At 41.4% G+C, this 11,635-nt stretch overlaps 1 protein-coding gene across 1 annotated transcript; it reads right to left on the bottom strand.

Moving 5' to 3' along the window:
• Window positions 1-1,379: 1,379 nt before the first annotated feature.
• Window positions 1,380-9,673, bottom strand: LOC147227006 (NLR family CARD domain-containing protein 3-like). Its single transcript, XM_086158961.1, is given in 6 exon segments — window positions 1,380-2,779; window positions 3,011-3,067; window positions 3,884-4,057; window positions 4,177-4,350; window positions 7,119-8,916; window positions 9,451-9,673. Coding segments are annotated over 6 exon segments (3,057 nt in total). The 5' UTR covers window positions 9,665-9,673; the 3' UTR covers window positions 1,380-2,139.
• Window positions 9,674-11,635: the final 1,962 nt, after the last annotated feature.

Genomic DNA, 11,635 nt, shown 5'->3' with positions numbered 1-11,635 from the left:
GCATGTATGTTTGTGTGTAGGGGGCGGCTGCACAAGATCTCCACGAAATGAGTTTTTGGAGGTTGGGTTTGTCTGGAGATGAATAAAGTTCAACTAAACTGACAGTTTTGTTTCGCTTTATGCTGTATGTTTTATCACGCGCCTTGTAACGCGGTGCGCCTTATGTATGAAAATAGACCCATTCATTGATATTGCACCTTATGGTCCCGAAAATATGGTAAACGTTTGCACAGAAAATACTGTTGAATATTGTCTGTGGAGGTTGTCCGTCATCCAAGTCATGGTTAATTCTTGTCAAAATCCAAAAATTCTCTTGAAAGAGCTCCAAAATTGAAGATGTCGATTTCGTAGATTTATTGCAAAAAAAAAAAAAGAGGAAAAACTCAAAATATCACTGTTATTTGCAGTGATCAGAACTTATAATTTGCGGTCAAAAAAGTACGACCCACTCTCCTGTCTTCCCTCCCAGACAGCAGGTGAAACAGGTTTATATAATCAAGGGGAGCAGAGTGCATCATCAGCACAAATCAGTTTATCAAAACAAAATGTAACCAAGACAAAATAGCAATAAAAACAAGAATACAACAATCAATATCAGTTCATTATTATCATTATCCATAAATCAGTTCATGGCTCTGACAACAGCCATAGTGGTGGATGTGGCGATCCCAAGTAACAGCAACATCAGGAAGAAAAGAACACAAGACGCTGAAGAAATTGTGTTTGTACCTTGAATGTACCTCACAATGCTGCCATTCCTGAAAAGACTGGATATGCCCCCTTCTGCTCAAATGTCTGAGTTCCCAGATAGAAGGTGATACCTTCCAGCATGCAGGCTATGGATGAAGTTGTCTGGGATGAACAGCAGCATCAAGGTGAGAGCTGCAACCAGAGTCCAGGGGAGGAGCTTCGTGAATCCATGACAACCCAGAGCCTCTACAGTCATGGAGTAAAACCCTCAGACTCAAGGTTTTCAATTCATGGACGACAGCAGGAAAACCATAGTTGTTTACGCCTCCGGGAAAGAGCTAAGTCTGCCCTGACTTGAAGCTCAGACTCTTGTGCTAGCATCAGCATCCCCACTAAAATAAATCTTTTTAGTCTAATTTCTTCTCAATGTTTTGTTTTTTTTATACTGCAACAGTTTGTTTTCTCAAAAATCACTCCCTTGGTCAACATTAAACATTCCTTTCTTTTGTGAATTCTGGATTTGAGTATGTAGTTGCACCATGTTCATGCCATGAGTAAACCTGTAGCGTCACAAGTTCATCTGTTCCTGTAAATGTTTAATAATGGTGGCAGATGCACAGTGTAACTTTCAGTTAAATATTTCACTGGAAAAGAGAAGTCGGTAAATAATTAGGAAAACAGCCAAAACATTTATATTGTTTGTGTGTGTATTTTCCCTTTCAGATACACCTTATTGTCATCTCTGCTGTTGTGATGTTAAACCACATGGCAGCACTTTGCTGCTCCAGCAGGAATGTCTACAGGTACCTCCATGACAACGGTCAGAAGATCTATGGAGGATCTCAGTAATACGGGTACGAGGCTCATCCTTGTCAAATCTTATCGAGGCAACTGGACTCGATTTCTTCTCTGTGGGGAGTTTTAAGTACATAACTGCTCAAGTTGGAGATTGGTCCAAGTTGAGATGGCTTTTCTTTTTGTTTCATAGCAACATAACAAGCCATCTCAACTTAGACCATAAACAAAACTGTGCATCATTATGTTACATCATACAATGAAATTATACTTATTGTGGAGTACAATACAATTCAACAATATATGTGCTATTTACTCTTTTCTAACATAACAGAACATGACCCATGTGCCGTGGGTCTTAAAGAAATGCAATTTAAATACTTTGTATGTGTGAAACATATGACAGTATTGACAATACAGTTGCCTTTGATAGACGGCTATAGTGGTCTGGAATAAACAATATCAAAATCTACTGTTTTACACTATCAAAAAATGAAGGAAAGAAATCCCTGTACGAGCACCAAAGTAGAAACCAACACATGGTCAAATGAATATTTTGATATAACGTTACCAGGAAGTTGACGGTTTATACTTTCTGAAATTAAATAAGGAGGCCCTTAATTTTGTCACTTCAGTGATACATACAACACAACATCAGCTAAACTTGACAACTGCATGTGTTCTGGTCGAGGGAGATACCGAAAAAGACAGCATTCTTACTGAGTGTTGGGATATAACAGCTGAGTTGCAAAAACTGATGTTCAGAGTGAAGACTTTTCCCTCCTGCAATCAACATAGAGAAACTGAGGAACCAGAACCGATTCTAAACCCAGGATGAAGAGGTTCGGTAAATGTGGTGTTGAAGGTGTGGAGGTGAATCAGTTTGTCAGAAGAGACGCTGTAGAAGGACAGAATGCCAGCTGGACAGTCTACATACACTGCAACTCTGTTAGAGACAACAGGGGACGAGATAGTTGTCACTGTGTTATTGTGACAGACATTGTAACCACTGGCAGAGCAGAACAGACTCCACGACTGCTCGTTCCATTCAAAGATGTGCCACCACAATCCTTTCCTTCTGATTCCTCTGTAAGTCACTGCTACATAAACACTTCCTCTCCACTCCACCTCCCAGTAACAGCGACCAGTCAAACCATTTCCACACAGCAACATAGGCCACTGGTCAAATCTCTCTGGATGATCAGGATATGGTTGTTGTTCTTCTACGCCTGTCACTGTCCTGTTGTCAGACAGCTTCAGACGTCTGCTTGCAGTGTTTGAGTCCAATGTGAGTTCATACCAATCTGATAGAGAATATAAGACACAAAAATGATGAATCATTTGAATAATCTGTAAGATTCATTTTCCTCGAAACCCTGAGATGTGACTCTCTGTAAAGTCGAATGATGTCCAGGTTGTCAGTCATCTACTGTTAACCCTGATTTAACCACTAAACACCTCAACTATCAGCTCTGTGTTTCAGTCAAAGCTGATTGTGTTTAATTGTCATGAATCAAGAGAAAATCCACACTTAAACTTCCTCAGTCCAGGTTTTAACCTGTGCTCTCCACCATGGTCCACCCTGGAGGAAGAAACACAAGAATCTCATCATCTGTTTTCAAAAACTGATTTCTCCTTTTGAGTGGCGAAACCTAAATACAGCCACTAATTCAGCTTTGCAAACAAAGGCTTCATATGTGGACCTGCTGATGTGAGGGGTTAACACAGCACTGTGTTTTTATTTAGATCAGGTAAGTAAAACTCAAGGATTGGGGGCAAATTCTATTCCAGAACCACATCTCACATGGCTACTGGACTTGAATTTCTTCACTTGAAGATGTTTCACACTTCATCTGAGAGGCTTCTTCAGTGCTAATGACCTGTGGAGAGTTTGCGAATTTAACTGCTTGGGTTTTGGGCGGGTCTAGGTTATGGTGGCTTGTTACCTAAATGTATGAGGTGATCAGCACAAAAATCTAAGGAGCATCTAAGGAGGTTCCTATGCTAATGGTGGTGTCATTGGCTGGGACAGAAGAGCAACTTTTCTGGGATCACCTGGATTGGAATGTGAAAAGGTAAAGCTAAACAAAGGAGTGAAACCTGTTGGATCACATGATCTGAGGCTCATGCAGAAGTTACTGGGGTTCTGGTGGTGAATCTTTCCTGGCTGTTCAGAGGGTGCATGATGAGGTGGATGAAGGGTGAAACATCTCGAAGTAAAGAAATTCAAGTCTAGTTGCCACAACAAGAAGATTTTGATAAGAATTCACCATGACCTGGATGACTGAGAACCTCTCAGACATCTGAAATCAAATATTTCCATATTTATGTTAATTCTTGTTGAAAACTGTTGTTTTATGTTTATGCATCTGCAGTATTTAAGTTCTGGAATTCTTACATGAGTGTCTCCAGCCTCCAGTGTGGATCCTCCAGTCCAGCAGACAGCAGCTTCACTCCTGAGTCTCCCGGATGGTTGAAGCTCAGGTCCAGCTGTCTCAGATGGGACGGGTTGGAGTTCAGAGCTGAGGCCAGAGAAGAACAACCTTCTTCTGTGATCAGACAACCTGAGAGACTGTAGAGGAGACATTGAAGAACATCATGTGACTAGAATAACCATAGAAAAATATATAGCAGTCTTAAGATAAAATAAAGACTTAAAATAAAAACACTTCAAATAAAGTGTTTACTGACCTGAGGGTTTCCAGGTGACAATGTGGACTCTCCAGTCCAGCAGACAATTGCTTTACACCTGAATCCTGCAGGTCGTTGTTACTCAGATCCAGCTCTCTCAGACTGGAGGACTGAGAGCTGAGAACTGAGGACAGATGTTCACAACTTTTCTTTGACAGGTTACAGTCCATCAACCTGAAGAGATATTTAAATAATTATACCAGACTGTGGAATGTTAGTTTTCTTGTTCCTTTTAATTATGGTATTCCTGCACCCACTGCGTTACATTTTGTGCAGAAAAATGAACTAGATTCAGGGCACTGGTGAGACAATCATGATCGTTTATCTAGATATCTATTCTGTTCTAGCTTTCTTTGTTCAATTTTTGAAACCAGAACATTTTGCTTGAGTTTAATGTGCTCTGAGGGAAATGCAGCTTGTACAAGTTATTTAGAAACGTTAGATCAATGCCGTAGAACCACAAAGCAACTAGAGGTAAAACTTCACTTAAAAGTGCAGATACTTAATTTGACATGAAACCTTTCAAGTAATTAGAGACAGCATTTTCATTTGATCCCCTTATAGTAATGTTACTTTGAATAAAATTATAATTTGGAGACTTTTTGAACAAAGTTTGACACTGCCTAATAATCTCATGAAGAATCTTTGCCATTTAGAAAAAAAACACGGCTATATTCTGACCTCAGTGTTTTCTATTTCTTTTGGCATCCAACATTTAAAAAAAAGTTAATAAAAAAAATCACTGATCCCGACCAGCAAATTCAGTATAACCTGTAAATATTACGGTTGCATTTTGGATCAGAAGTGTATATGAAGTTTGAATTCCAATTCCATTTACCATAATAGTCTTCACAAAGGCCCTTTTCAATTTCTCAAATAGAAATATGTTTACCTGAGAGTTTCCAGGTGACAATTTGGACTCTGAAGTCCGACACACAGCAGCTTTATCCCTGAAACCTCCAGCAGGTTGTTACTCAGATCCAGGTGTCTCAGACTGGAGGACTGAGAGCTGAGAACTGAGGACAGATGTTCACAACTTCCCTTTGACAGGTTACAGCCCATCAACCTGAAGAGATATTTAAATAATTATACCAGACTGTGGAATGTTAGTTTTCTCATTACTTTTAATTATGGTATTCCTGCACCCACTGCGTTACATTTTGTGCGAATAAAAAAACTAGATTCAGGGCACTGGTGAGACAATCATGATAGTCTATCTAGTGATCTGTTCTGTTCTAGCTTTCTTTGTTAAATTTTTACCTAATAATCGCATTAAGAATCTTTGTCATGTTAAAAAAAACACGGCTATATTCTGACCTCAGTGTTTTCTATTTCTTTTGGCATCCATCATGAACAAAAAAATTAAAAATCACTGATCCCGACCAGCAAATTCAGTATAACCCGTAAATATCACGGTTGCAAATTTTGGATCAGAAGTGTATATGAAATTTGAATACAATTCCATTTACCATAATAGTCTTCACAAAGACCCTTTTCAATTTCTCAAATAGAAATATGTTTACCTGAGAGTTTCCAGGTGACAATTTGGACTCTGAAGTCCGACACACAGCCGCTTTATCCATGAATCCTCCAGCCGGTTGTTACTCAGATCCAGGTGTCTCAGACTGGAGGACTGAGAGCTGAGAACTGAAGACAGACGTTCACAACTTCTCTCTGACAGGTTACAGCCACTCAGTCTGAATAAGTACAATAAATGAAGAATTATACTTGACATAAAAATAATCAAATATTGAATATTACATAGTGCATTGAATCATTTTGAGTAACTTGAAAGTTGAATGTAAAGCTATAAATTTGTGACAACATTTTTTAAAAAGTATTTGACACTGGAAAATCCTTATTAAGAATACGTTATACATTTTTTGACAATTTTATTCTGACCTGAGAATCTCCAGATCACAATGTTGACTCTCCAGTCCAGCAGACAACTGCTCTGGACCTGAATCCTGCAGGTTATTGTTACTCAGATCCAGGTGTCTCAGACTGGAGGACTGAGAGCTGAGAACTGAAGACAGACGTTCACAACTTCTCGCTGACAGGTTACAGCTATCCAGTCTAAATGAATACAATAAATCAAGAATTATACTTGACATAAAAATAATCAAATATTGAATTTCACATAGCATATTGATTCACTGAGTTACATAGCTGGAATATAAAGCTATAAATTTGTGGCAACTTATTTTAAAAAGTATTTGACACTGGAATATCCTCATCAAGAAGAATTTATACATTTTCAGACAAATTTTATTCTGACCTGAGAGTCTCCAGATCACAATGTTGACTCTCCAGTCCAGCAGACAACTGCTCTAGACCTGAATCCCACAGGTTGTTGTTACTCAGATCCAGGTGTCTCAGATTGGAGGACTGAGAGCTGAGAACTGAAGACAGACGTTCACAACTTCTCTCTGACAGTCTACAGCCATTCAGTCTGAATAAATACAATAAATGAATGATTATACTTGACATAAAAATAATCAAATATTGAATTTCACGTAGCACATTGAATCACTGAGTAGCATAACTTGAATATAAAGCGACAAATTGGTGGCAACTTATCTTAAAAAGTATTTGACACTTGAAAATCCTCATCAAGAAGACTTTATACATTTTCAGACAAATTCTATTCTGACCTGAGAGTCTCCAGGTGACAATGTGGACTCTCCAGTCCAGCAGACAACTGCTCTAGACCTGAATCCCACAGGTTGTTGTTACTCAGATCCAGGTGTCTCAGACTGGAGGACTGAGAGCTGAGAACTGAAGACAGACGTTCACAACTTCTCCCTGACAGGTTACAGTCACTCAGTCTATGAAAGAATCAACCAGGAAAACAAATGCCTTTGATTATTCATATTTGGATTCATTTGGATTTATAAAAGGAAATTGAAATTCTTCACAAACTCAGCATTTCATCGACTTACTGAGATTTATTTGAAGCCTTGACCACTGGCAGTAACCTCAGAAGAGCCTCCGCTGAAGCAGAGTATTTCTTCAGATCAAACACGTCCAGATCTTCATCAGATGAGAGTAGGATGAAGACCAGAGCCGACCAGTGAGCAGGAGAAAGACGATCTACTGAGAGACATCCTGATCTCAGCTGCTGTTGGATCTGTTCCACGAGTGAATGATCTCTGAGTTCATTCAAACAGTGGAACAGATTGATGGATTTCTCTGGAGACAAGTTGTCACCGATCTTCTCCTTGATGAATCCAATTGTTTCCTGATTGGTCCCTGAGTGAGGTTCTTTCTGAGTCACCAATCCAAGGAGTTTCTGATTGGTCTTCAGTGAAAGACCAAGGAGGAAACGAAGGAACAAATCCAGGTGTCCATTTGGACTCTGTAGTGCCTCCTCCACAGCATTCTGATAGAAGTGTGTTTGAGTTGAACTCTTTTGAAAGACTTTAAACATCCTTGATGTTTGTTTTTTAGGGAGCAGATTGACACTGGAATTGAAGAAGGTCTGATGGACATGAAGAGCAGCAAGAAACTCTTGAACGCTGAGATGGACAAAGCAGAACACCTTGTCCTGGTAGAGTCCTCTCTCCTCTTTAAAGATCTGTGTGAACACTCCTGAGTACACTGAGGCTGCACTGATATCCAAGTCACACTCTGTCAGGTCTGATTCATAGAAGATCAGGTTGCCTTTCTGCAGCTGCTCAAAAGCCAGTTTTCCTAAAGACAAGATCATCCGTTCGCTCTCTGGATTCCAGTGTGGATCTGTAGCAGGTCCTTGATTCAACTTGGCGTTCATCAGTTTGACCTGAACAACCAGGAAATAGATGTACATCTCAGTCAGGGTCCTGGGCAGCTCTCCTCCCTCTCTGGTCTTCAGCACGTCCTCCAGAACTGTGGCAGTGATCCAGCAGAAGACTGGGATGTGGCACATGATGTGGACACTTCTGGAGGTCTTGATGTGTTTCATGACTCTTTGGGCCTGCTCTGCATCTCTGAATCTCTTCCTGAAGTACTCTTCCTTCTGGAGGTCTGTGAATCCTCTGACCTCTGTCACCATGCCAACACACTGCGGAGGGATTTGATTGGCCGCTGCAGGTCTTGTGGTGATCCAGAGGCGAGCAGAGGGAAGCAGATTCCCCCTGATGAGATTGGTCAGCAGCACATCCACTGAGGCGGACTCTGTAACATCAGTCAGGATCTTGTTGTTGTTGAAGTCCAGAGGAAGTCGACACTCATCCAGACCGTGTAAGATGAAGGCAACCTGATATTCTTCAAAACGGCAGATTCCTGCTTCTTTGGTTTCAGTGAAGAAGAGATGAACAAGGTCCACCAAGCTGTACTTTGTCCCTTTCAGCACATTCAGCTCTCTGAAGGTGAATGGAAACAGGAACTGTATGTCCTGGTTGGCTTTGTCTTCAGCCCAGTCCAGAGTGAACTTCTGTGTTAGGATTTTTTTCCCAATACCAGCCACTCCCTTTGTCAGCACTGTTCTGATTGGTCCATCTCTTCCAGGTGAGCCTTTAAAAATGTCTTCTCGTCTGATGGTTGTTTCTGGTCTGATTGACTTCCTGGATGCTGCTTCAATCTGTCTGATCTCATGTTCATCGTTGACCCCTGCAGCCCCTCCCTCTGTCATGTAGACCTCTGTGAAGATGTCATTGAGAAGAGTTGGGTTTCCTGCTCTGGTGATCCCCTCGAAGATACACTGAGAGTTCTTCTGCAGTCTGCACTTCAGCTCATGTTGACACTGAGCAGCACGAGTTCCTGGAGAAGAAAGAGTCAGTGTGGTGATTGTCTGTCATTCACTTCTTGGAATCCGCATGTCACATAAGGAAAACTGAACTGGTGTGAAGCTCTGGGCCTACAACGAGTGACCTGGAGATGATTGAAGGGCCAAAAGATAAAGCTGAACATGTGAAAGAAAATTATAAATACTTTGTGAACAAGCACAAACTCAACCTTTCCAGGAGATGGATAAATGGACAGTCAGATGACTTCATCTTGGATGAAGAATCTCAGATGAAACCATGATGAACAACAAACTGGAACTGATCAGAACCAAACAAAACAGGTCCAGTGTCAGCTACTCTAAGCCAATCACAAGATCAGGTTTGGATACTGACTCTAAAATGTGTTATTAGTCACTGATGTTTTTCTCTCATTCTAAATAAAAGTGGACCAGTCTTTCTGATGAGAGCTGAAGCATCCCCAGGTGACCTGAAGCCAGTCCAGATGTCTCCAGGTTTCAGAGACAATCTAAATACTTGAAATGGAGATGAGGTGAATCTCCAGTCTTACTGCTCTGCAGACGATCAGCCAGCTCCTCCTCCTTCATTCTCCTCAGGAGGTGCAGTGTGATCTTCAGAAAGGCCTCCCTGCTGCTCTTCCTCTTCTCTTCATCTTCACCCACCAGCACCTCGTCGTCCTCAGTCTGACTCCAGCAGCTCTCTGGGTAATCTGTAGTCAGGAGCCTCTGGACTCTCTTCATCTCCTTCCTCACGAAGCTGATCATGTTCTCCTCCAGCAGCTGGAACAGGGTTGAAGGTCAACATGTGCAGTAGAAACACCATCAGATCTTTTGTGGTCCACTGAAAACCCTTGGGGTCTACAGAGTACAGCACTGACACTGTTGGGACCAGAAGGTCACTTGAGTAGCTCTGCTTGACAGTGGTGTTTGTACATTTACATACCATAAGTACAGAGTCCAGGTGTGTTTGATGCTGCTGGACAGACGGACCACTGAGAACATCTGACCTCAACTGATCACCTCTGGGGGAAAAGATGGGGACCGCGAATAAGTCTCCCACTCAGAGTGAAAGGAAGTGTGTTCTGATAGAATCACTCCATCAGTAAATGCAATAAATGTATCTGACCAATGAAGGCTTAAACATTTCAACAAATTTGAAACAATCAAATCATTCCTTCTTTGTGGCAAAAAGTAACTGATCTTTCCACAGAATGTAACATCACTCTCTGGACAACAGGGGGCGGCAGGTGATGAAAAGGGAAGGACCTGTCCTGTCAAGCAGTGATTTTCAACCAGTGCGCCGTGAGAGATCGTCAGGTGTGCCGTGGAAAATTATCAGGGCGCACTGGATTATAAGGCGCGACTCTCCCTAAGAAATCGAACGCCACTCGCTACATCATCACGTCAGTGACACAATGCCACAGCAAGACGAGCGAGTGACAGTGATGGAGACGGTCAAAAGAAAAAAGAAAAGACGGTGAGCTCGAGGCAATACAGCGAAAGCTATCTTTCATTTGGATTCACTTTCACCGGGGATGCAACGGCACCGACTCCGCTGTGCTTGGTGTGTGGTGAGAAGCTATCCAATAGCGGGCAATTTTTGGGAGAAAAACCACAAAGGTAAACGAGAGAGCCCTCAAAGCTAGATGCCTTGTTGCTGAACTCGTAGCTAAATCAAAAAATTCCCACCATTTGGAAGAAACATTAATACTGCCAGCTTGTAAAGCTTGAGAAAGAGCTTTGTGTGTGTCTTTCTACCATTACTGCCAGGATATCCATTGTGTGTTCATCGAAACAGCCCCAGGTTTCACACTGAGTATAAATACATTAAAAACAATATTATTAACTACATGTATTATATATACTGTGTTAGAGTGTCATTTTGTGTCATTTTGGTTGGTGGTGTGTCCCAGGATTTTGTAAATGTAAAAAATGTGCCGCGGCTCAAAAAAAGTTGAAAATCAATGCTGTAACGTATGTCATATTTTCTACACGGATCCATCGGATGAAATGCAAACTTGTCAGAAATGGAGAATTTGCAATTGACATTGAATATTACAACATGAGCGATAAACAGTCATAAGATCATGACAGAGTTATACAGAATATACATATCATAGAATATAAAACAAAACATAGAGGGCAGTTTGTCTGGAGGTCGAGCAATTTAGGTTTTTAAATCTGACCTTTGATCAGTGGAATGTCCACCTTTGAAGTTTATTAGCAAGCCCATCGAACAGTCACTTTTGAGGGACAAACAACTGGGTCCAGATCCGGGTCCAGGTCTGAGCTGCTGCTCAGGACTTCAACACACAGAAGTGAGAGGGTGAATAATGATGAACTCTGACATGGAGATCAGTCACAGACAGTTGGAGATCATCCTCTCACCTCTGAGCTTCAGTCTGGACATCATCGTCTCCATGCAGAACGATTTTAGACGGAGGGATTTCCCCCTCTCTGTCCTCACACTCATTCATCGCAAAGTCTATACACACACACACACACACACACACACACACACACACACACACACACACACACACACACACACACACACAAAACCAATAAACATAAAAAAGCTTCAATCTTTGCTCCTCCAACCTGCTCTCCTCCACCTCAGCCATCCAAATGTGCACCAGCAGATCTGTCGCTGTGATAATTGTGTGAGTGCAGAAGCTACTGAGATTCTTTCTGACCATCTCAAGGAGGTCCTCAAAGTGCTCCTTCTGCCACCCA

Source organism: Fistularia commersonii, chromosome 14, assembly GCF_037954325.1.
Source record: "Fistularia commersonii isolate RoL2024-O1a breed Wild chromosome 14, RoL_Fcom_v1.0, whole genome shotgun sequence".
Classification (NCBI taxonomy): Eukaryota; Metazoa; Chordata; class Actinopteri; order Syngnathiformes; family Fistulariidae; genus Fistularia; species Fistularia commersonii.
This window is presented reverse-complemented; position numbering and strand designations above follow the sequence as displayed.